This window comes from Apus apus, chromosome 18 (assembly GCF_020740795.1).
Source record: "Apus apus isolate bApuApu2 chromosome 18, bApuApu2.pri.cur, whole genome shotgun sequence".
NCBI classification, from domain to species: Eukaryota; Metazoa; Chordata; class Aves; order Apodiformes; family Apodidae; genus Apus; species Apus apus.
The window spans coordinates 11,555,377-11,582,487 of record NC_067299.1 but is presented as its reverse complement, the minus strand read 5'-3'; the positions used below and the strand labels follow the sequence as shown (position 1 = coordinate 11,582,487).

At 52.4% G+C, this 27,111-nt stretch overlaps 2 protein-coding genes across 3 annotated transcripts in view; both read left to right on the top strand.

Annotated features, from left to right (window-relative positions):
* RNF43 (ring finger protein 43) overlaps window positions 1-20,046 on the top strand; it is a 63,122-nt gene extending 43,076 nt beyond the window's left edge. For both annotated transcript variants that reach the window (XM_051635956.1, XM_051635958.1), the window contains exons 3-10: window positions 18-140; window positions 5,071-5,145; window positions 5,739-5,870; window positions 6,516-6,617; window positions 7,099-7,254; window positions 7,809-7,917; window positions 8,351-9,877; window positions 16,768-20,046. In XM_051635956.1, the coding sequence (XP_051491916.1) occupies window positions 18-140; window positions 5,071-5,145; window positions 5,739-5,870; window positions 6,516-6,617; window positions 7,099-7,254; window positions 7,809-7,917; window positions 8,351-9,877; window positions 16,768-16,811 (2,268 nt within the window). In that variant the 3' untranslated portion in view covers window positions 16,812-20,046. The remainder of the gene's footprint in view (window positions 1-17; window positions 141-5,070; window positions 5,146-5,738; window positions 5,871-6,515; window positions 6,618-7,098; window positions 7,255-7,808; window positions 7,918-8,350; window positions 9,878-16,767) is intronic.
* A 474-nt stretch (window positions 20,047-20,520) lies between these two features.
* SUPT4H1 (SPT4 homolog, DSIF elongation factor subunit) lies at window positions 20,521-23,116 on the top strand. Its single transcript, XM_051636084.1, has 5 exons — window positions 20,521-20,631; window positions 20,831-20,937; window positions 21,019-21,074; window positions 21,258-21,311; window positions 22,748-23,116. The coding sequence occupies exons 1-5, from the start codon at window positions 20,563-20,565 to the stop codon at window positions 22,813-22,815; spliced, it is 354 nt and encodes a 117-aa protein (XP_051492044.1). The 5' UTR covers window positions 20,521-20,562; the 3' UTR covers window positions 22,816-23,116.
* The last annotated feature ends 3,995 nt before the right edge of the window (window positions 23,117-27,111 follow it).

Here is a 27,111-nt window from a genome sequence, read left to right as displayed (position 1 = left end):
TTGCTTTTGTTCTGCAGTCACACCCACTGTCCCTGTGCAACACCAGTGAGGATGAACACACCGAGTCTGGATTCATCACCATTGTCAAGCTGGAGCAGCCAGATCGGGATCCCAACCCCTGCCTGTCACTGGCTAACAAGGTAGGTGCAAAAATGCCCCCAATGGCACCAACCTGGGAAGTGAAACCCCTGGTGCAGGAAAGAGTGAGAGCAGGAGGAGGCAGAAGGGTAGGAAAGAGCTATTGGAAGGTGGAGCAAGGGACGAGGATTGAGCAGGGTCCTTGGCAGAAGGGGTCCTTGGGTGGGATGCTCTGCCAGCCATCCCTAGTGCCCATCCCTCCTGGTTTTTGAGACTGCCTGGCTTGGTAAAAGGAGTGGAGATTTCCCTGCCCTGACTGCTCTGAGACAGCTCAGACCTTTCTCCAGCATCTTCTAGGTTTTACTGCCTGGTAGCCTCATACCCCTTCTGCTCTGCAGCCTCCCCTTGCTTGCTGGTCTGTTGAGGGGGGTTGTGTTTCTCTTTGTTCTCTGTCCTGTGGGAAAACATGGGCACAGAAAACATCTTCTGTGGTCCTGTCTTTAAAGAGAATACTGTAATACTTCACTGGAGGAGGCACCTGAAGAATCAGTGCTGAGCAATTCAGACAAATGCAAACCAGAGGAACTAGTGGTGGGATGTCTCCTGAACTGCGTGGGCCACCATCCACCCTACAAAGGGATGGGAGATCTCACAGATCTTCAGCCCAGGGTTCCTGTGAAAGAGGTACCTTGGTGAAACAGCAGATACTGTGTCAAAAGCTGAGACCTCTGGTACAATCCTCTGGTAATAAGGAAGTTGGGTAGGAAGAAGGGTAATTTTAAGCCTTAAAATCTAGTGTCTCTGATAAAGTTGCATGGATAAAGATAACATGAGCTTTTCCTCCAATGCTTCACTGTGTCCACTGTTCCACAAGCACTGTACAAACATGAAAAAACCTTTGTTTAGCTCTTTCTGTCTTTATTCAGCTTGCATGCAGGAGATGCCACCTCTGTTGACTGCTTTCTGGTGGTAGTGACATGCAGGTCATGAGGACAGGGTCCTTTTCTGTCCTTCCTGCAACTCAGCTGAAGAGGACAGGCAAAACTTGCACCAAGCAGTTGTTCCTGTGCTGCAGTTTTTCTTTCCCTAGAGGTTGTGGCAATAAAAGCAAGAAAAGGGATCATAGAATCATGGAGTGGTCTGGGTTGGAAGGGACCTTCCAACCCCCTGCATGGGCAGGGACACCTCCCACTAGACCAGGTTGCTCCAAGCCCCATCCAACCTGCCCTTCAACACTGCCAGGGATGGGGCAGCCACAGCTTCCCTGGGCAACCTGGGCCAGGGTCTCACCACCCTGATAGTGAAGAATTTCCTTCTAATGTCTAATCTAAATCTCCCCTATTCTGGTTTAAAACCATTATCCCTTGTCCTCTTGCTACATGCCCTTGGTCAAAAGTCCCTCCCCAGCTTTCCTGGAGCCCCTTCAGGCACTGGAAGGTGCTCTAAGGTTTCCCTGGAGCCTTCTCTTCTCCACGCTGAACAACCCAAACTCTCTCAGCCTGTCTCCACAGCAGAGGTGCTCCAACACTATTCCACTCTTGTGAGAACCCATCTGGAGCACTGTGTCCAGTTCTGGAGCCCCTCTTAGAAGAAAGATATGGACATGCTGGAACGTGTCCAAAGAAGGGCCACAAGGATGATCAGAGGGCTGGAGCACCTCTTCTGTGAAGACAGACTGAGAGAGTTGGGGTTATTCACTCTGGAGAAGAGAAGGTTCCGGGGAGACCTTATTGTGGCCTTCCAGTATCTTAAGGGATCTACAAGAAAGCTGGTGAGAGACTTCTTAGGATGTTGGGTAGTGGTAGGACTAGGGGGAATGGATCAAAACTAGAGGTGGGTGGATTCAGATTAGATGTTAGGAAGAAGTTCTTCACCATGAGGGTGGTGAGACTTTAGAACAGGTTGCTCCGGGAGGTGGCTGAAGCCCCATCCCTGGAAGTTTCCAAGGGCAGGTTGGATGGGGCTCTGAACAACCTGGTCTAGCGGGAGGTGTCCCTGCCCATGGCAGGGGGGTTGGGACTGGATGATCTTTAATGTCTCCCTTCCAACTATAACCATTCTATGATTCTATGATAACTATCACAGCCTGTGATGGATTTGCCCTCTTGGGCCTGCTTGCTTCCTCCCCTGCTGCGTGGGCAGCCAGGCAGCAATGCCTGTCCCTTCCTGAACCAGGGTTGGTCTGCTGCTGTGCTGGAGCTGATGCCAAGCCAGTGTGCGGGGGTTATCAACCAGCTACCAGCTACCCTACATCTGGAAAAGGGCCTGGTCCCACCTCTGTGTGTTCTTGGTGCACAAGAAGGGTGGGATAAAGAGCAGCTTGCGAGAGACATGAGAGCAAGGGCTCTGCAGGTGCCTTAGGGAGCATATCTGCATAATCCAACTCTCCTGGTGGTCCCAGGCTGCCACATCTCCCAGGGTAGGATGCTGGGGGTGGGACCAGCAATGACTGGTTTGGCCAGTGCAGCTACTTGATCTTGATCTTGTGCAGGATCTTGAGGATCTTGAACAGGAGGAAAGAGCAGCTTCAAAGGCTCATCTTCCACTTAAGAATCTAAAACATGTAAAAACTGTTTTGCTAGTTTTGTCCTTAATCTGTGAGTCTCTGGTCACAGAACAGGACGTACCTGTTACTGAGTGTGTTACTGAGTCCAGGAAGGTCTGCATAGGGATAACAGAATCACACAAAATCACAGCATCATCCTGGTTGGAAAGCACCTTCAAGATCATCAAGTCCAACCATAACCTAATCAGCCCATTCAGTGCTTGGACAGAAGTTGTGTCCTTTGCCACAGGAGTCTGAAAGATGTTGTGAAGAGTCACAGTCTCAGTTGTTCGTTTCCCCATCATCAGTGTCTCTAGCAGGATAAAATCTCTGTAGAGCTGTTTATTGTTCATCAAAGCTTGACTGGCTCCAGCGGGTGGAAGTCACTACCTGAAAGTCCTGTTTCATCTTTGGTGCTGGCAAATGCTGAAGCTCCTTTGATCCCTGGCAGGACCCCAGTCTCTGATCCCTGTCCCAGCCTCTGATCCCACTCTTCCAGCTCCCCATCTGATCTACAAATCCCAAGAGTGTCAAATCCTATCAGCAGCTCTGAGCCTTCAGCCCTGTCTCTGGGGTCTTCCCAACCATCGCCATGTCCATTCACATCCTTGTCCCTGTCCCCAGACCCAGGCACCCACCTCTGGCATCCAGCTTCTCCCTGACAAGGGGTGGGAAGGGTGACCAGCACCTGCCAGCAAGGAATGGAGCAAGAGGGCACCTCTCCAGAAGGGATGAGCTGGCTGATCTCCTCTCTGCTCTGGCATCCCATGAACTGTACAAGCAAGAAGCAGAGCTGGGGTGCTCAGAGCTGGATATCCTGACTACTGCTGCATCTCAAGAGGTTGCTTAGGATCTGAAGAGGGAAAGTCTTATAGGGATAGGCTGAGGGAGCTGGGACTGTTTAGCCTGGAGGAGACTCAGGGGGGACCTTCTCACTCTCTACAACCACCTGAAGGGAGGTTGTGATCAGGTGGGGTTGGGCTCTTCTCCCAGGCAACTAATGACAGGATGAGAGGGCCTGGCCTGAAGCTGCTCCAGGGGAGGTTTAGGTTGGATATCATGAAGCTCTTCCTCACAGAGAGAGTGATCAGACATTGGGATGGACTGCCCAGGGCAGTGGTGGAGGCACCATCCCTGGAGGTGTTCCAGGAAAGGCTGGAGGTGGCACTTGGTGCCCTGGTCTGGAGATGTGGGGGTGTTGGTCATGGGCTGGACTTGATGATCTGAAAGGTCTTTTCCCACTTTGGTGATTCCGTGGTTCTGTGGTTACCCGTGAGCTGAACCTGCCTCTCCCTGCCGCCTGCTGTGCCTGCACGGCCCCTTGCCCGGGCTGGCTGTGCTGATGGTGCCGCCGGGAGCGGCAGCTCCTGTTTGCACAGGCCGCGGGGACGCGCGGATCAAAGGGCTCCGCCTGAGCAACAGGGGCCCAGCCCTGCACTTTGCTCACGTTCCCGTGGCTCCCTTGCACAAGAGGCTGCCTCTGCCTGCCTGCAGGGCTCCGAGGGCCTGGTGGGAGGACACGGGTGACCCCACGAGGTGGCACGTGTCCTCATCTGGGTGGATCTCAGAGCTGTCCTGCAACCACAGCCACCCACGGGCTGTGCAAACCAGCCCCCTCCTAACCCTCGGCCTGACCTGCAGCCCAAGCATCACCTGAGCTTCTCCCTCGTGGAAATCACAGAATCATAGAATCAGCCTGGTTGGAAAGCACCTTGAAGATCATCAAATCCAACCATAACCTAAATCCACCAACCATAACCTCATCTACCCGTTCAGTGCTTAAATCATGTCTCTCAGCAACACATCCCTGTTTCTTTGAAACGCTCCCAGGGATGGTGACTCCACCACCTCCCTGGGCAGCCTGTTCCAGTGTCCAACCACTCTTTGGGTAAAGAAATTCTTTCTAATATCCACTCTAAACCTCCCTTGCAGCAATTTCAGGCCATTTCCTCTGTTCCTGTCATTATTCACTTGAGAGAAGAGGATGGAGGGGCCAAGGAGAGCCAGGCCCATGGCCAGCCCAGGGCTGGTGCAGCCATGGTGGGAAGTGGGGCCCTGCAGAGGTTCCTGCTTGCCTGGGACAGGAAGGCTGCAGGGCTCATGAGGCTGCAGATCCCTCCCCAGCAGATCCAGCTCTGAAGCAAAGAGCACATGACACAGACAGCTGGGTTGTTTGGTGTGTAGGTTTTTGGGTTTAAGCCCACCAACTGGTTTGACTCCACAACTATAGGGAGAAACCATCCATGAACCACAGAACTCTAGCAAGAGCAGGCCCTGCAGCTCAACACAAGCACAGAAACCAGGGTGTAAAATACTTTCTCAAGTTAAGCAGCAAATGCTTCTTTCTCCTGTGAAGAGCCAGGGTGGCAAGTACATATCCAGATGGTAGATGTTAACACAGTGATACAATAGAAAATGTCCACTGAAGCTTGTGTTCTTTTGGACAGGCAAAGCTGGCAGGGGAGCGTGGAGCCCGGGCAATCCTTTTTGACATCACTGATGATGAAAGTGCTGCTGATCAGGTACAAACCCAATTGATGTTATCAGCTAAACCACAGTGCCCCTGCCCATCCCAAAATGTGCCCAGGTCAGGACCCACCAGCCACCACCAGCCACCAGGAGGTCCCAGGAAGATACCACAGGCTGGCTTTGATGGTCACCCAGCTCACCCAGACCCCCAGACACCTGTGCTCACTCCAGGGCCACATCTCCACACAGCATCTGCAAACAGCACCTTGCTGCTCTTAAAGGGCATTGCCTGGTCAACTGAGCTTTTCTGCCAGGAGCTGGATGCTTCCTCTTGGGAATTTACAGATTACCTCTTCCCACCCAGTACAGACAGCCCTGGGGTACATTAGGGGAAAGATGATTTACTGAGTTTTCAAGCCAACTTCACAGCCACCCTGCTGTGCTGTTGGTGATACTCCTGCTGCAAATTTAACATTGGTCTAGAGACCTCCAGAGGTCCTTTCCACCAACACTGCTGTTATTTATGGAAAAGTCTCTAAACTGTGTGCAAGATTTATTGGGTGGAACCAGACGTGCCTGGGGGGCTGAGATAGTCCATGTTTCAGACTGTTCTGGACCATCTCTCACTGTGTTTGTTTCTTTACAGTTGAGAAAGCCTCGAGGTCTGAGTCAGCCTGTGGTTCTGATCAGGGGCCACGATGCTGAGCTTCTCATGGGTGTCGTGAACAAGAACAGAGAGGCCCATGTGAAGATAGAGGTCAAGGAGCCACCAGCTTGGGTGAGACACACACCATTCCCGCTGCCTTCTCTATCCTGTCTCCTGAGCTGCTGTGTGGTAGAACAGGACTTTCTCAAAGATGCTGAGATTGCAGCCTTTTGCAGGACCTGCCTGCCTGCAAATGTGCTGCAAATAAAGGCTCAAAACTCTTTCAGCTTCTTTAGTTTATTTTGCTTAAACATGAGGAGTGAGGTAAGGGGATTCCTTGTCTCTTCAGATGAGACCAAGGCTTGATTTTCTCATCTTAAGGTACTTTATCATAGAACCATAGAATGGTGAAGGTTGGAAGGGACCTTAAAGATCATCAGGTTCCAACCTCCCTGCTATGAGCAGGAACACCTGCCACTACACCAGGCTACACAAAGCCTCATCCAGCCTGGCCTTGAACACCTCCAGGGAGGGGAATTAGACCATGGCCTGTGGGGAGCTGAGATCCTGCAAGACAGAGAAATTCCATTCCTGCTGGAATGTGCAGAAAAGACTCAACACTTTTTCTTTTTACCTGTAAAGATCAAGGAGGTGAAGCTTGGCCAAGGATCACGTTTCAAAGGCTGGTGGTCAGGAAGAGATCAGGATTTCCCTGCCTAGCCTCTAATTCCCACCCCTGTCACACAAGCATAAGTTCTTTCCTGTTTTATCCAACAGCCAGACTACGATGTGTGGATTCTTCTCACGGTGGTCAGCACTGTGGTCGTCATCATTTTGATTTTTGTTGTCCGCACAAAGTGCCAGCTGAACAGGACTCAGGTAGGAATCTCACGGAGCAGATGTGGCTGTTCTCCTCCTGCCACCACACTGGCACTGCTGTCCCAGCACCTTGCAGAGCTTGTCCCAGCACCCAAAGCTCCGGAGGTGACCCACAAGCTCCTGATTATAGCAGTGTTGTCTGTATTGATAGAGAGTAGAAGATTGAGTATTTTTCATAGAAACTAACAAATTAAATCATCATCTTTCCAGAGTCAGATATATTTCCAGATTTGAGAATATCCCATTTGTCCTATAGAAAGCTTTTCGGGCTCAAAAATTCAGTCCTGCTGAGTGATTTTGAATGCTTAGGGCCAGACATCTCCAGCTGGTGACAAGGCCTACTCTGCCTAAGCCAAGTTGGATGAAAAATCCCCTCTGGAAATGAGTATATCCCTGATAACCTCACTTGGAGATGGGAAGGGCTATGAGAAGTGTGGCAGTGGAACGCTGAGCATCCTTCAAGCCTCTTTCTCCCTGGCAGGACTCCCTGCAGCAGCAGACCATGCAGGCCATCGGGCGGCTGGCCACGCGCAGGTACCAGGCCAGGTGCCGGCAGGCGTCGCGCTGGGACTCGGGCAGCAGCTGCAGCTCAGCCCCAGTCTGTGCCATCTGCCTGGAGGAGTTCAGCGAGGGCCAGGTAGGTTGTGGGCACAGGTCTGAGCTCCCCAGCTGCAGGCAGTTGGGAGCTGCAGGGGGAGCCGAGTGGTCTGGCAGGGCTGGGAGGCCCTTGGGGTGTTTCTTTCAGCAACTCCTGAGGGCTGGGAAAGGACTGGCATGGTTGGAGGTCCGCCTGCCCCTTGGCCAAAAAAGCCCTGCCCCTGCTGAAGTCACTTGCCTGCAGATTCAGACCCTGTGAAGATGGGTCTCCAGCCATTGCTGAAGGGTAAAATGGCCATAATACATCCATGGTGAAACAACAGGGCAAAAATGGGGTTTGCTTCTTCAAAGCACCCTGAAACACCCCGTTCCCAAGGGGTACACCTCTCAGGACATTCACACCTCAGAGCTGGATGCAGCAAGCAGAACCAGAGCTGCCAGGCTGCTGCACAGCCTCCTCCATGCAAAGCGGGGCTGCAGGTTGCTCACAGTTAGACATCCTTCCATCCTGCAAGACTCGCTCTTCCATCAAGAAGGACCCATCCAGGTCTCAGGGCACAGTTCTTGCTCACACTCCTCTCTACCTCTCTCTAGGAACTGCGGATCATCTCATGCTCCCATGAGTTTCACCAGGAGTGTGTTGACCCCTGGCTACAGCAGCACCACACGTGTCCACTTTGCATGTTCAATATTCTACCCAGAGGTAGGGCTCAGACACAGCATTTCCTGGCCAGGGATTGGATTGGGTGCAGGGGTTGTGCCCAAAAGGTCTTTGGTGATGTGCCCTTTGGTGATGTAGGCAGTCGAAGGGTCAGCAGGAATATGTGTCTCTGCACGTGGGGTACAAGACAGTGCATGCATGGAGGGGGCCCCCTGTGGACAGCCAGATGCTGGGCTTGGGCTGGCACTTGCCCCAAGAGGACAAGTGTCCAGTCCTAGGACTGCAGGAAAGGGAGGTGGGATTGGAGGGTTGGGGCAGCAGGAGGGTGCTGGGCTGAGTGTGCAAGACCTTCCAGAGGGTTTGGTGGTGGCAGTGAGGAGCTGCAGGGCAGGGGTGGGATGTAGGACCATAATGGGAGGGCAGGGGAGACTTGCTGGTGCTGGGACATGTGCTGGATGCTCCCTTCTCTCCACAGCCAGAGATTCAGTGGACCAGGCCACGGCTGCTGGCTCCAGGCTGGCCCCTCAGGACATGGAGCCAGGACGGCGACTCCACCTTTTCCGCCAGCACCCAGGACATGCCCTTTACCACCTCCCACATGCGTATCCTCAGAGGAACCTCAGGAGCTTTCCCCCGGAGCCAGCTCATGGCAATCCCTTCTTCCACTCCCCGGAGCTTTCCCAGCTGGATTTTGGCACCATCCACTACATGCCCTATAGGCCAGCCCCCTCCCTGCTCACCTGTGGCCACCCATCCCCGCTGGCCCTGGGCTTGCTGGGCCAGCAGCACCCCAGCCCCTCAGCCTGTGGCCAGATGCTGCCACCCCAGAGGACTTGTTCTCTCCAGCCCCAGCCTCCCTGCCTGGGGCTCAAGGCAGCCCAGGTGCAGAAGCAGCACCGGGGCCCTACGCTGCGCCGGGGGCTCAGCCATGGGCACCAGCACAACAGCAGTGGCTCTGGGGAGAGTTATCTCACAGAGCACAGCGGGTACCTGGCAGACGGGCCGGGCAGTGACTCCAGCTCAGGGCCCTGCCATGGTTCCTCCAGTGACTCCATGTTGAACTGCACAGACGTCAGTCTGCAGGGCATCCACGGCAGCTGCTCCACATTCCGCAGCTCCCTCAGCAGTGACTATGATCCCTTTGTCTACTGCAGCTCAGAGGGACCTGCCATGGACAATGGCCAGGAGCAGCCGTGGCTCCCAAGGGTGATGCGGCCCAGGTCCTTGGACCTGATGGTGCCTGGGGGTGCTGCTCCGGCCAAGCCCCAGGTGCTCAGCCACGTCCACTACCACCACCACCAGCACCATCACTACAGAAGAGACCCAGAGTGTCCACCCAGGCAGGCTGGGCAGGGGCCTGGGCAGCATAAATCCCGGTACTCTGGGGCCAAAGTTGGCTTCCATGGTTCTCGGACACAAAAGAGGACTGAGAAGAGCCATCATTGTCAGCAGCCTCTGGAAAGCAGTGCTGTGCTACAGGAGGCAGCAGCAGCCAGACACCTCGCCTGTTCCCAGCAAGGCCGGGAGCCCCCTCCTGCCGCCTCCACTTCTCCAAATTGGTTGGACTTCAGTGTAGATGCCAACAGACAATCTGGAGCAGCTGGCACATCCCCTGTCCTGCTGCCCTCAAGACACAGCTTACAGAGCCGTCATCACCGAAGGAAAAAAAAGTGTCCCCTAGAGCCTGACCCCGCTCTCCTGCCTGAGGACTCATCCTTGCCCAAAGCCTGTGGTGCTCATGTTCCTCATGGCCACACTGCTGGCTACCGCTGCTCTCCCGAAGTCCAGCCCCTGATCCCAAGTGCTCCTCTCTCCTGTGACTCTGGCTCCCGGCCACTCTGGAAGTGTTTAGTGCCACAGTCTGGCCCCGAGCTGAAAAAGCAGGAGGGGGTGTCAGGACGGGAGGGAAACCGCCCGGTTCCTGCCGATTTCTCAGGGACAGGCAGCCCCAGACACAGGCTGAGTCTTCACCTTCAGTGCCCATCTCAGCAGGGCAGTCAGGGTAAGTCTGGCATTTGCCTCCGCTTGCAGCAAGCAGGTGAACGAGAGGGGTTTGCTGAAGGTACTTTGGCTGCCAGGGGACCTGGTACCTTCATGGCAGGCTTTCTTACAGGATCACTGACAACAGAAACATTTCAGAGCTCACCTGTCTGGACGTGATGGCCTGAACAATTAGCTAGTCTGTTAATGAGTGCACCAAACTGTGCAGTCCCATTCTAAAATAATACAAATGAGAAATAAGATGGTTCTTTTCAACTAAACATCTCTAGCAGCTGAAATATCTCCCAAAGCAAGGGGTTGGACCATGTTTCTTGGTGTCTTTACATCAGTCTAGATGGCAGAGTCCTTATGGTTGAGGCTTATTGGGCTCTTGTTGTTTTAGCCAACCCCCATTTTCTGGAGTCAATGATGCAGGAAGAGTGCGTGGTCAGTGGTAGTAGGAAAACAGACTAAATGAGTTTATGGAGTTGTCCATCCCTCCTTTCTCACCTGCCTCTGTTGTGTGGGAGTTGCTTTTGGAAATCAGATGTAATTAAAGTTTGGCCCTTTGCCCAAATGCTGCACATCTCTTGCTGAGAGGGGGAAAATGCCTTTGAGACGAGGCTGTTTGAAAGACCCTGACGGAGTTTTGCTGTTGGGTCTTGCTCCCTACAGCTCCTCAGAACAGAGCAGCCTGCAAGTCAGCAGGTGCTGGCTGCCAGCAGAGCCTGGCTCCCTTCCTCTCCCTGCCACTGACTCAGTGCACGTCCTCAGGCAATCGTTTTGATTTTGGTACCAAATGCAGATCAGGCTGCCTAATTTCTCTTAAAATGTTGGCCTTCAAACTTGGTGACTCACTGTGCCCATTGTGCAGCAGAGATAATAACTTCCTCCCTGCGCTGGTCTATCCAGCCCTTCACCACACCCAGGCTGCTGGTGGCAGAGCAGCCCAGGAGGCAGCAGGGAAGGGGGAGAGGAGGGACAGGGCATGGGGCTGACTGCCTGTGCTGCTACAGGCTCCCACACTTCCAGATTATTTGTTTTTTCCCAGGCACAGAAGTGTGAGACAGGAGGTTCTTTAGAGGGCCCAGAGGGATGCTGCCATTTTGAGAGAAAAGCAGGCAGCAGGGCAGAGATGTCTCTCTGGTTTGCAGGTAGCTCTGAGTGCTGATGTCCCCTGAGCTGGAGGCAGTAGGCACAGAATCACAGAATCATCCTGGTTAGAAGGACCTTGAAGATCATCAAGTCCAACCATCACCTAAATCCACCAACTATAACCTAAATCCACCAACCATAACTTCATCTACCCGTTCAATGCTTAAATCATGTCCCTAAGCACTATATCTACATTTCTTTGAAACACTTCCAGTGATGGTGACTCCACCACCTCCCTGGGCAGCCTGTTCCAGTGTCCAACCACTCTTTGGGTGAAGAAATTCTTTATAATATCCAGTCTAAACCTCTCCTCGGAAACTTCAGGCCATTTCCTCTGTTCCTGTCATTACTCACTTGAGAGGAGAGCCCAACTCCCACCTCCCTAGCAGCAGTATCACCAGGTCACAGCCCTCCCAGGAACACAGCAGGGGTTTGTGCACCTAACACAGGGTGCTGGGTGCTGCAGTGTCCAGGGCGTTGCCAGGGTCTGTGCTGTGTGACAGGCTGAGAGAGTTGGAGCTGTTCAGTCTGGAGAAGGCTCCAGGGACACCTTAAGTCCTCAGTACCTGAAAGGGATCCAGGAAAGCTTCTTACAAGGGCATGGAGTGATGTGATGAAGGACAATTATTTCAAACTAAAAGAGGGGAGATTTAGATGAGATAATAGGGAGAAATTCTTCCCTGTGAGGGTGGTGAGACCCTGGCCCAGGTTGCCCAGAGAAGCTGTGGCTGCCCCATCCCTGGCAGTGTTGAAGGGCAGGTTGGATGGGGCTTGGAGCAGCCTGGGCTGGTGGGAGGTGTCCCTGCCCATGCAGGGGGTTGGAACTAGATGATCTTTAAGGTCCCTTCCAAGCCAAACCATTCCATGATTCTATGATGCCTCTCTCTTTGTAGAAGGGCCAGACCTGTGCCCACCTCCTGATGGGTGTTGGGGGAAGGCTGTCTGACACCCACCCACAGCCAGTCCCAGGGTGCTTCACCAAACACACACAGCCTTTTTTCCCCTTACCTCCTTTTACCAGGTGCTGGAAGGACCAATGTGTTTGAAAGCAGTGGGATTCTATGTCTGAGTGCTGTGGCTTCTGTGGATGCTTCCAGGGCCAGCCAGAGAGGCATTTTCCTTGTAAGATTGATAAGATACATACAAAAGGCAGGATTCTGTGTTTTAACTTTATTAGGAACTGAGGACAGTTGAATAGAGTGGGAGCTCATGCAGGGCTTGTGCAGAAAAGCCACCAAGCTGAAAACATGTTGGCTGACATAACACGTTTTTTTTAATCTTAGAAAGGGACTGGACATGAAGCAACAGAACAAGTAAAAAGAGCAAAGAACAATCTCAATAGACAGACACATGCAAACAGGACACACACACACACAAAAGACAAGGAAACCAAGGAGAAATGCAGATATGCTCTAGATAAATGTTGTACGTCTTAAAATACAAGTGGGTGAATTAGAAAGCCAGCTTTAAATTAAAAGTTTTGACATGAACTTTTCAGAAACCCAGTTTAAAAAAAAAAGAAAAGCAAAACAACAAACAGTGGGATCCTGTAATTCCCAGATGAAATTACAGAGAAGAGTGTGCCTCTTCTGGTGGCGTGGGAGGGACACCACACATTATGGAGAGTGTAAAGTGCAATGACAAGTAACACCAAAATCCCCAGTTGCACCTAAGGAGGAGTATGGAATTAGGGTCATAATACACTGCATCAGCACAGGCTGCAAAAGAGGAGCCTACATAGACAGGATAATCTTCTTTAAATAATGATAAAAGAAGCAGCCAAGAAAATAAGATGCTTTTGAGTGCAGGGATCACTTAACGCCCCAGATAAAGGGCTGGTCAAGCAGCACAGCAAAGAGGGCAATTAGAAGCAAGCAGCTGTTCTTCCAAAGCTAAGGTGTGGCTAGAGAATGAAATCAGAAGAGAGTTGGTTGCAAAGCTAAGTGCAGAGCCATGGTGAGACAGGCCAAGAGGAATTTCTGTGAACAGCTTGTGAAAAAGAGAGAGACTGTTGGTGCAAATCTTTTCGGCTTCATCAGAAGGCAGAAGGCTGCCAGAGGCTCTGCAGGCCCAGGGCACAGGTCTAAGAGCGGAAGAGCACACTTTGCATTAGTGAGCAGTGTGGAAGTGCTCAAGGAGGTTCTCACCCTCTGTGCAGGGCAGGGGGGGAGAGAGGCCCTCATAAATCACATCATCAGTTTGAGCATTTCTGCAACATATCACTGAAGTGGATGATACCAAATTGACAGGGCTATGGAACCCTCACCCGGCTATCATGCAGGGGCTGAAGCACAACCTGGTAACTCACAAATCTGGGCTGCAGCCTGTAGTCCATGCCCAGAGCCAGAAGGAAGAGCTGAGGGCAATATCAGCTTGAAATAGCTGAAGTCACAGAATGTATGAGCCTGACTTTCCTGCCAAGCAAATTGTTAAAAAATTCAAATACAGGGTCTGACTTGCAGGCACATGGCTGAATGGGGAAGCCAGGGGAGGAAGCAACACAGCTTTTGTAGAGAGAGATAACGCCTCATATATCTTGGAGGGGAATTAAGTCTTAAAGAAGAAAAAGGAAGGTGCTCTCATAGGCAATTAACTTGCTAAATTAAAAAAGAGACAAAGTCAATGTGAGTCTTAATGGAGGAAAGTTAGAGAAGGAGACTGCACCTTTCAGCAAGCTCATACATATCTTGGACAAGGAGAGAAGAAAGTTTGTAAGAGACAAAGTCCTTCAGATTGTCAGCTTTAAAACTGCTTATAAAGAGTTACAGAAGGCTCTCGTGTTGCTGAGTTACTGGGCAATGAAGTGGTGGATGAAATCCCATGTAAGAGCAGAACCAATTTTGAGTAAAAATCAATCAACTATTAGGAGCTTCCTGGGAAAAAATGTGGGACAAGCAGAAGGTGCCATTATGCAGCTGCATGGTCTGTGGTGCTTTCACTGCCAGCATCCACCACTGATCACTGCTTCTCAAAAAGACAGAGCAGACTTGGGAGAAGTGCAGAAATGATTGAGTACAGTCACAGCAATGAGGTGTTTCTGAGAAAACAGAAGAAATACAAAGACTTTCATGTGAGAAAAAGATGATGAGTGATGGATATGAAAGAGAGGATGGAATCAAGAGAGCAGGGGAGAAGGCAGATAAGACACACTCACTGGTGCTTATAACAAAATAAGTGGTGGCATCAAATGGGAAGCAGGAATTTTAAAACACCCGCAAAGGTAACACACGGTGTGTAGTGAAAGTAGTGCTGGTTGCCCAGAAGATGTAGGTGCCAGAAGTAAAATGAGCTTGAGAGCCTAGATCAAGAGCTATCAGATGCAGAGATGCAAATGCACTCTCTGGCTCAGGAAGTCCCTAAACTAGGGTTTCCAGAAGCTGACGGTGCTCCTGTGGGGTGCAGCACCCTCCAGCTGTGTCCTTACCTAGCCCGCTACACAGGGAGGCTGAATCTTGTAGAATCAAGATCACAGACTGGTTTGGGTTGCAAGGGACCTTTAAAGGCCATCTAGTCCAACCTCCATGCAGCAAGCAGGGACATCTTCAACTAGAACACTTGCTCAGAGCCCTGTCCAGCCTGACCTGGGATGTATCCAGGGATGGGGCATCCATCACCTCTCTGGGCAACCTGGGCCAGGGTCTCACCACCCTCAGTGTAAAACATTTCTTCCCAATATCTAGTCTAAATCTCCCCTCTTTCAGTTTAAAACCATCACCCCTTGTGCTATCACTACAGGCCCTGCTAAAAAGTCTGTCCCCAACTTTCTCATAGGCCCCCTTTGAAAGGTCACAATAAGGTCCCCCTGGAGCCTTCTTTTTTCCAGGCTGAACAACTCTCTCAGCCATTCTTCATAGGAGAGGTTCTCCAGCCCTTGCATCATCTTTGTGGCCTCCTCTGGTCCACAGCCCCTGAAGAAGCTCCACTTGTGCAGGCAGTGCCAGGCACTGGCACTGCAGGGAATAACGCTGCCTGCAGCCATCGCCAGGGAGCTGCAGATGATTCCAAAGATCTTTGCATGATCTTGGAGTTTATGCTGCTTCCTTCAGCACCTCCACCAGCTTTTCTTGGTGGAGTTTGCATAAAGATACATCCCTGTATCTCTTGCCTGGCAGTTGTTTCACTGCAGAATCAATCCTCAAACAATGCTGAATGGATCCCTTCAAGAGAAGTCTCACCTCCTGCAGCATGCTCTCAGCATCCTCTGCCTCTCCTTCATCTCATCCTTAGCCATTCCCTTTCATGTCATGTCTTGGATCTCTACTAGAGAAGGGGAAAGGGACTAGAGGGCAGAAAAAGAAAAAAACCTAATACCCAAAGAACGAGATTTTTGTTGGATCACCAAGGTGGTTTCCTTCAGGTCATTGCCCTGTGCAGGTCTCCGTGCCCAGTTCAGCAGCTGAGGCTCTACCACCTTTCCCAATTCAAGACCTCTTCTTAACCTTCCTTTCTATTTGTATAACAGGGGACACTCAGGGACACAGTTTTCAGAAAATATTTTAATAAATCTATTAGAGGCTCTGGGCATCTGACTGTTCACTGAGCAATCAAAGCTGAGCGGTCTCTTTTGCATCACTTATGAGTTGATGGACATGTTGGTGATGGCTTGTTCAGTGTTCTGGTGACACAAACCACAAATGCCAGAGATGCTTAGGCCCTGTCTCCTGGTACTTTGGCCATGCCTGCACACATATGTGTATGTGTCTGTGCATTCATTTTCCCACATTGATTAGCTATGTTTTTCAAAGCAGAATCTCAATTGTTTGTTTTCTTCCCTCGTTTTTAATTTTCAGAGCTCCTTCTTCCTACTGCTGGCAATTTATAACAAACAAGAATTCACTGTGACTGGTTCAAAAAGTTGTTCTGAATTGCTCTCTATGAGCATCTACATGGGCATTTGTTTGCCTTTGATCTCAGGAATATTCAGGAAAAGGGAAACATGAAAAATAATTCATGTCTGCTGTTACTGGGCTATGGTGACCCTGTGTGAGAGCTCTGGGCCGACTGGAGAGACATCTGGGAGAGATACCGTGGTGTGTGTGTCAACCCTGTCACTGAGCAAGGGACTATCTGAAGCAGCAACTCAGGGTGCACCATTTCTAGGCAGCCCTTAGGTGTGATGGTTCAAAGTAAACTCCTCAATAAGCCACCAGGCAGATGGGGCTGGTGAGGAGCATGAGCTGAAGTCCTTGCTGGGCATGAGGGGTTGGCATTTGTGGCCAACCACTACTCCTTGGGTTTGGCTTCTTTAGGACTCAGAAGCAATTTGTGCAGCCTCTTGAGCACCATGAAAGGGTGTGCCATCACTTTCTTGCACACGCACATCACTTGCAGTCCACGTTTGTTGTCTGGGGTTTCTGTTCTTGCTGTCCCGTCCCTGGAAGGAGCTGCTGTGGCATTGTGTGATACCAATCGCTGCTATTTTCTGTTCTTAGTAATTTTTTAAATGCATCTACAGATTTTCCTCCCAGAGCAAACCTCAAAAAGCCTCAAAAGCAAACATGTAGTGGTGATGTAAATCCTGGGGTGCACCATACCTTGTCTTCTGAAGTATTTCGAAAGTAGCTTGAAATCTTACCTTTCTGTTTGAGGAATTGGTAAGGTGGCCAGAAAAGTCCCTCCAAAATACCAGAATAAACTTAGTGGCTTTCACTGCAGCATCTGTTCTTTGTATTGCAGGGTCAAGGCCCCAGGCAGCTGCAGAGGCTGGGAATGTTCAGCCTGTTGTAGCTGACACTTTTTCTTTTCCTTTGAATGTAGGATCTGAAGAGGAGGTCCAGGATGTCCATGAACACTCAGTTTGATAAAACACTGGCCTGTTTGCTTACTGGAGAGCTGGAGTAAACAAAGATGTTCAGTGCACCAACTAGAGGACCTCCCATCTTGCTCTCTGCACCAGCAACGCAAAATAACCAGCCCTGACCTGCATGGCCCACACCAAGATGCAGACTGCAGATAAACAACGTCACACTTGTGGTGTCCTCACGTGTTCCCACGTTGCGATGGTCACAGAAACACAGAGCTGTGTTCTCCAGGTCCCCTTCTTCTCTGAAAGCACAGGCAGCCCATCTTCAGCCCATGGCATCTGGCTGGTTGGGCTGGCTTGTACAGAGAGACTGGTCTTGGGATTCACCAGCTGGAGAGCTCGCTGCGTGAGTGCAAGCTGCTATTTTGATGTTCATGCCACAGGTTTTTGCTAAACACTTGAAAAATAAACAAGTCTTCGAGACCAAAAGCTGCAGAAATTACTTTCTGTGGCCTGGTAGCTTCTGACTTAATTTCCTCACCTAGGTCAAAAGCCAGACTTCTTCATTTAATTTTTCGACTCTTATTTCAGACACAGGAACAAGCTGTTCTCCATCTCACCACCCACAGGTCTGCCCTGCAAGGTGCTTCTTCTGACTTCATTAGAAACCAACAGCTCTCACCACTTTTGATCACTTCATTGTCCTTCAGCTGATGCCATCTCTGCCGTTTGCTGCCTTTTGCCAGCAGCAGGAGAGGTGAAGACACAAGGACAATGTCAGCATTTCTGGGAAGGAGCTGGGTCAGACTCTTTCCATTGCAAAGAATCCACCCTCTCATCTGGCAATGTGAACAAGTCTCTAACTCCTCCACCTAGCCTCAAAATAGGTGTGATAGCCAGCCCTATCACTAGCAACTCATCTGTTGAACATATTTCAAACCTCAGATGCCCCCATCACAGGAGCCATGGGAAAATCCTTGAGCTCACCTGGCTCCTGCTTGTTGCTTTTCTTTCCCTCCCTGGACCTCCCAGCAAAAGCATCCATAGTAAATGCAGAGCAGAGCCCCATTTGTCAGCCAGCCGTATCTTCATATTTCTGAGACACCCAAAATGATCCTGTAAAGGATTTTTTCCAAAATACCCTTCTGCCTTTTCTAACATTTTGATGATGGAGAGAGAAAATTTTAGAAATTGCTAGGCTCTTGGTTTATTACTTTTTTTTCCCCTCCCATTTGTGGGTGTGTTTCGTTTGGGGTTTGTTTTGTTTTGTTTTTAGTGTCACTAGTTCTTTTTTCCTACATCTCATAACTTGGGGACATTCAAGTAAAATGAAACATGCCAAATTCAAAACACAGAATGGCTTGGGTTGGAGAGGACATTAAGATCATCTAGTTCCAACCCCGAAAGAGTTTTCATGCAGCAGGGAATTAGACTGTCAAGTTTATTGCCCTAAATGATCATTCAGGCCAAAGAATTTGCCAGGTTGCCACGTGAAGTGCACATTTGTGTGGCACCAGGTGTTTCCAGAGATAATGCTCATGAAGCATTGGTGAGGATACAACACTGGAGCTGAAGGTAACTTCTGACACTTTGGAACCTGGTGTAGGGACAGCCTTCCCTGTCTGCTCAGTGCTCAGCAAGCTTTCTGTCTTCCTTTGAAGCAGCAGCTTCTTCTCCAGTTCAAGAGAGCACACTGGTTATGTAGTCTCAGTCCAGGATAATCCTGCCTCTGCCTTCATTCATTGGTGAGGTAAAGCTTTTTATGGGGTTTGCTGCCCTTAATCTTTGAAAAAGGCATCTTTGTTCCAGCTCTCATCAGTCACTGACATGCAAGTGATTGCAATAAGAGCCAGCCAATAGCACTATTTGAAAGAAAACATTATTCCCTTGCTAGTGTTCAATTCCTGTCTCCCATGACAGAACCACTGCAGGATCTTTCAGGCTAAAGAACAGATGAGTGAATTTCTTTCATCAAAGAACCCAGCAGAATTCTATTTTAACCTTTCCAGGGTCTTCTTGCTTGTCCTGCAGAGCAAGCAGAAGACACAAGCTCAGAAGTTTTCTCCCTTGCAGGGAAGTGAGTCAAGCTAGAGGAAAAAACCCAGGAACAGGTCTAGATTCCCCCCCATTAAACTTATTGTGCACATGTGCTCATCTCAGCCAGCTTCCTACATCCTTGACCATCCTGGAGGGCTCAGATGACTTTACAGAGGGGAAGGTTATGAAGTCCAGGTGCTCCCACTTGTTTCCTTAGGAGTCAAGAAGGCTGAGAGCCTCCAGGGATGCATTTCGCTGCCTCAAAGGACTGTGTGTCTAGTTTGCAGTCTTAAAGTCCTCCTCTCTTTCCCTCCTTACCCTTAAAAAAAGAGGGCTCCCAAGCTTCTTTGAGAAGGTGGTCAACACTAACAAACTTGTTCCACTCCCTACTGCAGTATTACCAGGCTGTGCAGGGCAAAGCCTGCTGTTGAGTTTTCCTTTCCTGATGTTCTGCTGCTGCTCCTTTTCATCTAGAAAACAGCCATCCTAAATGCTGGGCTCCCTCCCCAGGGCTTGCTGAGCTGAGTGAGAGTGTGCAGGTCTGCCTCGGTGGGCACTTGGTGAGAGGAGAGGGAGGAACACTCAGATAATGTGGTTTTTTAAGGTCCTTTTCAGTAGATGGACTATCATCCTTGCCTGTCTGGAAGGGAAGAAGAAATAGCCAAGAAAATGGGCAATAGCTCCTCTCAGTTCCTGCACCTCTTGCTTCCGGGTGATGCTTTGGAACACTCAGCACCCTTGGGCTCCATCACCAAATTTCTTGAGCATCACTGCAATGAAGCAGCACTCATTTTCCTGTGTTGTGTCCAAAGTCCCAGCTGAAAACTGATGGAAGCCAGAGCACCCCCAGCTTCCTCTGTACGAAACCAAAGCCCCAGCTCTTCCCCAGGCACAAAGTCTTCCCAGGACCTGCAGCCCCACCAAGATGGACACCTGGGCCAGGCTGCTGGACCTCCTCCTTCCTGCTCAGAGCCTCTGCTCTCCCGTTGATAACGTTCAGATCCTTTTGAAATGTGAATATGAGTTTGCTCTGTTGACATCGGTTTTTGTTTTGGTTTGTTTTCTTTTTGCTGAGTCTGTCCTGGCTCTCGTGACTTGGGAAGAAATTATGACACCCCCCCCCCCCCAAACAAAAGGAAGAATACGTTTTATATATATATGCAAAAGTGTGTATTTATGTCAGATAGGAACAAAGATGTGTGAATATGGTGATGTGCTCAGAAATATATTTATTTCATAATATATTTATCCACGTACCTGGTCTGCTCGCCTGGTTTTGTTCACTGCACCGACCCGCGGGGGCTGAGCTGCCAGCGCCTCCTCCGCCCAGCGGGGCGGGAGCGGGGCCCGCCCGGCGCTGCCGCAGCCCCGCACCCCGCAGCCCCTGCACCCCCCGCAACCCCTGCACCCCGCAGCCCCCGCACCCCGCAGGGCCCCGCAGCCCCGCACCCCTGCACCCCCCGCAGCCCCTGCACCCCCCGCAGCCCCGCACCCCGCAGCCCCTGCACCCCGGCAGGGCCCCGCACCCCCGCACCCCGCAGCCCCTGCACCCCCCGCAACCCCTGCACCCCCCGCAGCCCCGCACCCCGCAGCCCCTGCACCCCCCGCAGCCCCGCACCCCCCCACCCCGCAGCCCCTGCACCCCCCGCAGCCCCGCACCCCGCAACCCCTGCACCCCGCAGCCCCCGCAGCCCCGCACCCCGCAGGGCCCCGCACCCTCCAGGGCCCCGGCCCCGCCCCGCGCCTGCGCGGCCGGAGGCGCTGGCGGCGCGATGGCGCTGGAGACCGTCCCCAAGGACCTGCGGCACCTCCGCGCCTGCCTGCTCTGCTCGCTCGTCAAGGTGCGACCGGCCCCGCACCCCGCACCCCGCACCCCCTCCCGCGGCCCGGGCCCTCCTCCCCCGCCTCCCGCCCGGCCCGGCCTCCTCCCGCGCTCCCGCCCGGACGGGCCTTTCCTTCCTCCTTCCTCCTTCCCTCCCGCGCCCCGCGGGCCCCGCGCGGCTCTCCGGGCCGGGCGCTGACATCTCTGTGCCCCCTCAGACCATCGACCAGTTCGAGTACGATGGCTGCGACAACTGCGATGCCTACCTGCAGATGAAGGGCAACCGGGAGATGGTCTACGACTGCACCAGCTCCTCCTTCGACGGGTGAGTGTGGCCCGGGCTGCCGCGCTGGCCCCGCGGCCTCCCCTGCCCGGGCCACCCCCCCTCACCCTGTGCCTCCCGCAGGATCATCGCGATGATGAGCCCCGAGGACAGCTGGGTCTCCAAGTGGCAGCGGATCAGTGAGTATTTTTTAACAGCTGGTCTGGGAGACCCTTCTCCCCCTGCCGCCTCGGGGGCAGCAGGAGTTGCTGTGTGGGCTGTGGAGGGGTTTTCTGCTCCCTGTGAGGGGGCATCTCAACAGGCAGGGGCTGGCAGAGACATTTGCCCACCCTGTGGCCTGACTCCACGTTGTCTCTCCCCAGGTAGCTTCAAGCCCGGTGTCTATGCAGTGTCTGTGACCGGCCGGCTGCCCCAAGGTAACGCTGCCAGTCCCACCTCAGTGGACCCTCCCATGCAGGTGGCAGCCAAGGGGTTGTTTTGCACCTTGGGTGTTGGGGCTGTAGCCTTCCCCGAGGTGCCGCACGGGATGGTGCATTGTGCTGTACCTGCGTGGTGAAGCCAGGATGTGGGGTTCAGCAGGCACTGTGCTGTGAGCAGAGCACGCACCGCCCCAGTGGAGGGGCTAGCAAGGGGGCTGCAAGGAGGTGCTGGTCAGGAGGGTGGTGTCAGGGTTCTGCAGGGGGGTTTTCTCCCTGCAGTCATGTAGCACTGTACCTGCCAGAGGCTGGTATTGAAGACACTAGTGACTGAAACCTGTGGTACCAGGCAGGCTCTTAACTGTGATTAAGGGGTGACTCCAGAGAGTAGGCACATTTCCAACTGTCCAGCACAGGAGAACATGAAGGTTCGTCCTTAGAAAAGAGTTTTGCAGGATGGGGTGCTGCTAGGGCAGACTTGGGGAACAGATAGCCCTGTCCTTTATCACACTGCATCGAGGGCTTACTTTGAGGTGGGGTTTGTGTCTGCAAGTGGAGTGAAGACTCTGGAGGGTTGGCCTTGTTTCTAATGCAGAAAGTGCATCATCTGTCCAGCTGATCCTCTGCGTAGCCCTGGAGCAGACTCCTCACCTGTGCCCCTTCCCCAAGTGCTGCCATCCCCTATCCCCAGGGTGAAAGCTGTGCTTGTGTCTGGAATCCCAGGCTCCTTATTTCTGACCTGAGCTCTGCCATTTGTGTTGGGAAGGAGCTGGAACATCATGAGGCTTAAAGCCAACACTGCTGGCACAGCTTTGGGCCCATGAGGAATAGCTGGAGTACAGCAGGTGATGGAGTGAGCTTGGTGCAGCTGCAGGCAGGGAGCATACAGCAGCAGGCAGAGTCTTGGGCCTTGCTCAGCCCCTGCTCACATCAGAGGGAGGAGCAAAAGGATCAGGGAGTGCAGTAACCAGCAGTTTGACCCGTGGGCCCTGCACTCTGTCATCTGGTTGTCCCTTGCTGTGTGACACTGGTGAGAGCCACACTGAGCCCCATGGTGCTCTTCGGCTGTCCCTGTTCTTAATGGGTTACTGAGAAGGTGGGACATGCAAGTAACAGAAGTGACTGCAAGCTTTTTTAAAAGTGCTGTTAAGATCTTGACCTGATCAGTACAATCATAATATTAAAACATTTTCAGGTAGGAAATAACATAAAAAAATCTGTGTGGTTCTTTCCCAAGGCAGAACAAGTTATGTTTGGGAGGTCTAACTGGGCATTTAAACTAAAAGAGAGAACACTCTTTAACAGTTTTATTAGAAGAAATGAAGTTTGTCCAGTTCTTGATCTCTGCAAAGGAGACTAGATGACAGAGCAACCAACTTGTTTTCAAGGCTCTTTATGCCTAGAGAATACTGACATTGTTTGTCTCCTTGCTGCAGGGATCGTCCGAGAGCTGAAGAGCCGTGGTGTGGCTTACAAGTCCCGAGACACAGCTATAAAAACTTGAGGGTGTCTGCAGGATTTCCCTGTGCTGCATTCCAGGGGACAGCAGGCACATGGGGTGCTGCTCCAAAACCTTTTAGCTTTAGCATATGGGAAGGACTCTCAGTACCTCTTGGACTCTGCCATACCACTTCAGTCCACATAGACTATAGTCATTTTTAGAGCCTTGACAAGGGGAAGGGTGTGAGTGGGTGTGGGAAAAGGGATATTTAATGGTGATGCATGAGTTTTTTTCTTGTTGGTGTGGAGGAGAGCTGGGATGTAGCTGTATAAGTACTTCAATAAAACATACAGTCTTGGCAGAATCGAGTCTCTCTCTGTGCTCAGTCAGTAATTCCATGGACTGTGGGGTGTGTGGGGGGGCTGCACTCAGCCTTTGGAGCCTGCAATTCCCATCACATCTTAAGCCATGGGCCACATTCCTGCCTCGAGAGGGAGGTCAACGGGTGCAAATGAGCACAGGAGGTTCCACAGAAAAACTCTACTGTGAGGGCGACAGCCCTGGAACAGGCTACCCAGAGAGGTTGTGGAGTCTCTGGAGAGATTCCAAACCTGCCTGGACATGTTCCTGTGTGAGGTGCTCTAGGGGATCCTGCTCTGGCAGGGGCTTGAACTGGAACATCTTTCTAGGTCCTTTCCAACCCCTAGCATTCTGTGATTCTGTGATCCTGCCCTGGCTGAATTGGGGTGTCTTTTGCTGTAAGCACAAGCAGATCCCATGGGCTCATGGCTGGATGGAATAGGTAAGATGATGCTGAGTATTTCATGCAGAGGTAGTTATCTGAAGGTCACGGTGCCATGGGCCTGCAGAGTTCTGTATGAGGGATTTGGAAGCAGGCTTGAAGGACATTCCCATGCCCATTTCTGGCCTCCAGGGCAGGCAGAGCGAGATGATCCCATTGCTGGTGTGGTTGGGAGGCAGTTCTGGGCCTTGCAGAGGTGGACAAGCAGGGGTGGAAACACCCACCCAGCCTGGTGTTTATAGGGGTCACTGAGCACATTGTGTCAGCTTGGGCACTGTCTGCATGGGCTCCTGAGAGGTTTGGCCTCCATAGCTGATGGCTCTTGCCTAAGCAGTCACCAATCAAAAGGTGCCTTGTCCAGGGGCAGAATTCTAGATCAGTAGCTCTGTGAAATAAGTATTTTATTTCGGTTTTTTGTAGGGTTTTTGGGTTGGTTGGCTTTTTTTTTTCTGAGATAACCCTGTAGCTTAAAAGTTCATTTTTTTGTTTTCTGTGGACAACTAGTGTAATACCAATGCAGCCCCAAAACTGCCTTTGTTCTGAGATAGAAGTGGCTGCAGCAAAGGGAATGTGATGCTGTTGGGAGTGCGGAGGTGAAGTGTGTTCTGTCCTGCTCTGGTTTGCAGAGCTGGCCCCAAAAAAGAGCCCCGGGTGCTACAGGTCAGGCAGAGCATGGCTTCCTGTGGGGGTTTGAAGCAGACCTGTGGCTGCAGAAGACTGCTGTGAGCACAGAGGGAGCCACAGCGTTGGTCGAGCTGAAACACTGCAGAGGAATACGTCTTAAACCATCTCGGGGACTTGCAGACGTGTTTCTGACGTCAAGAGCATCTGCTCCGTGTAGACCAGGACAGAGTCAAGTTGGCAGTGGGCTGGGCTGTACCAGGTGCCCCCAGGTGCAGATCGCCTTCTGTGTGAGGAGCTGAGTGCTTCAGCCCCTCGCCAGGGGTCAGAGCCAACTCTGGGGAAGTTGGAACAGGAGGTTTGTGTCCTTGGGCAGAGGAGCGAGTTGACTGATTTTTCACACATCCCTGGTGAACGTCCAAAGGACTTGAGTTACCTGATAATTATCCTCTGGGCTTGTTTGGTTGCAGAGACTGGGCAGGAGCTGCACCTTGGAAAGGGCCTTGATGGGAGAAGTGCGATTGTCCCGGCAGCCCAGGGCACGACTCCACAAGATGTTCAGGCTTAGATATTTTAGACATAAACCTCTGGGCTCTGAAGGGCAGTTTTGGACTGGCCGTGCCCCGAGTGGCATGGGGTGAGCTGGGATCACCCTGGCTCAAAGCCTCCCCCCTCAAGTGCCACGGGGTGGCAGCATGACTTTGTGGAGGAGCACTGGAGCCTGGCCATGAGCTGGGGTGAAGCTGCTGGGGCTGGACCTGAGCAAGAGACACCTCGGATACAGCTCCATTTTCTTCTGTACCTCGCAGTGCCTTTCGCCCCGTAGTTTGCCGGGTTGTGTCCCACTTCCCTGGCTCCAGGGGTGGGGATGGCCGTGCTAGAACTGCTCCCATGCTGGAGATCAGGATCCCTTCCCCAGTCCCAGGCCACCTTGATCCCTGGCCCCATGGTGCAGAAGAGGTGACAAGATGGCCCAGCACTGGGCAGGGTGGGCTTGTTCAGCTGGGCTCCGGGTGTGGGTCTCAGTGGGCCACCTCCCCCTTCCCAGGAAGCTGCAGTAATGCAGTCACTGCCCAGAACTGGGAAATCTGTTTAGGATATTGTCCCCAGGGAGGAGCGTGGGTTGTCACAGTGCCCCTCTGGAAGATGAATGGGCTTGTAAACCCCACAGAGACCTCACCCCTTGCTAGGAAGCACAATTGCTCCAGATTATATAGTGTTAAGGCAGGGGCTCGAGTGCAGGTGTGATAGAGCCAGAGCAACGAGTGAGGCAACCGAGCTGAATGCTGATGGTCTTCCAGAGGGAGCTGCACCTCCTCTGCCTGCAGCAGCTACTGGTGCCTCCAAAAGCTGGTGCCTCTGATGGGGCTGGCTCTGTGAGCCTCCTCCCTGCCAGCTTTCTCACTTGCACACACCCGCAGCAAACCTCCCAGCCCACGCTGCCCAAGTGACTCATTGCTCGCAGGCTGCCGGAGACGAGCGTTGGACCTCTGCAATGCACCTGAAGTGAGCATGTTGGTTCGACTCCAGTCCTGGAGCTGCCAGGGTTTTGTAGCAGCTAAAAGCAAACTGATGCAGAGCTTTATTTGCTGAGAAAAGTAGGGCAGGGTGCTCTCATGTTGAAGAAATTGGAAGAAAAATGTGTGGTGGCAGCCCAGGCTGTAATCGGGAGAGAAAGCGTCAAGCAGGCAGGGAGCTGTAGATCTGAGTCAATTTAAGACATCTCCTCCCCCTGCACCAAATGACACTAAAATATTGCACCCGGGCCTGGAAATCCTGCAGGTTTGGCACCCGGAGCAGCCTGGGTGCTCTGGGGCAGTGGGGGTGCAGGGCAGCCCCCAGCAGCGCAGGCAGGAAGCACGAGCCAGTGGATTTCTTTGTGTGAGTTTTGAGAACCGATACCCCCCTGGCTCTCCCTCAGGGGAAGAAAAGTGACTTTCCAAATCCGCGGAACAGCCGGTGTTTCGCTGCGAAGCAGCTGCCGGTGCTGCTGGGAAACGCTGGGCTGAGCCATCCCCACCTGCGTGGGGGTCCCTCTGCAGGACAGGACAGGGACAAGGACCTGCCCACGAGCACTGGTCCCCACCACCCACGGAGTGGCTCACCTTGGCCTTTGTCTTGCAGCTTGGGCAAGCTGGGCTTCAGATGGGGGGGAATGTGTTCGAGCACATTGGGTTCCAGCCCGGGGGGACTGTGGCTGAGGCAGGGTGACCCCCCTGGTTTTGCTCCTGTGAGTGCTCTGCACACTGGCATCCTCCCCTGTTGTCACCTCTTTGCTGGTGCGAAGGCCAGCAGGCAGAGGTGCCTGGGACCTGCTTCACCCAAAATCTGCTTTCACTGGCTGCCTTCCAGCACACAAACTCAGCCTTTCCCAGATTCCTCCCAGCTGTCCTGGGGGATGGCTGGTTACCATAGGGGTGTGGAGACACTTGGGGGTAGGTGCTGAGGGGTGGGAAAAACCCCCAAACCAGCCTAAAACTGTTTTCCTTGGAAACTGTCTGAGGCAGGATGGAGGTGTGGGGGAAGATAACCTGGGTTGTCCTCCTGGTACCTGTCCTGTCTGCCCAGGGCTGGGCTGAAACACAGCTGGACCGAGGATGGCAAAGCTGGGGACACTGTGCTAACGTGTGGCCCATCCTGCCCAGCACCTCTGGCTCACGTCCTGCGGGCAGAAACCACTTGAGTGTGTCTGATGTGGTGGGGAGAGGAGGGAGCCCATGGCCAGCTTTTGGCAGCTGCCATTTGGACCAGCAGCAGGGATGGGTGCAGGTTTTGGAGGTGCAAGCAGCTATGAAAAGCTTTCACAGCGTGGCAGAAACAAGGCATGGCTGCCATGACTGCTGTCCCAAGGGCTTCCTAGTGTGCTGGTGGTGGAGGTTGGGTGGGTGAGGAAGTGGGACATGTTCCTTGCTGAGGGGATCTGCAGGGAAAATGAG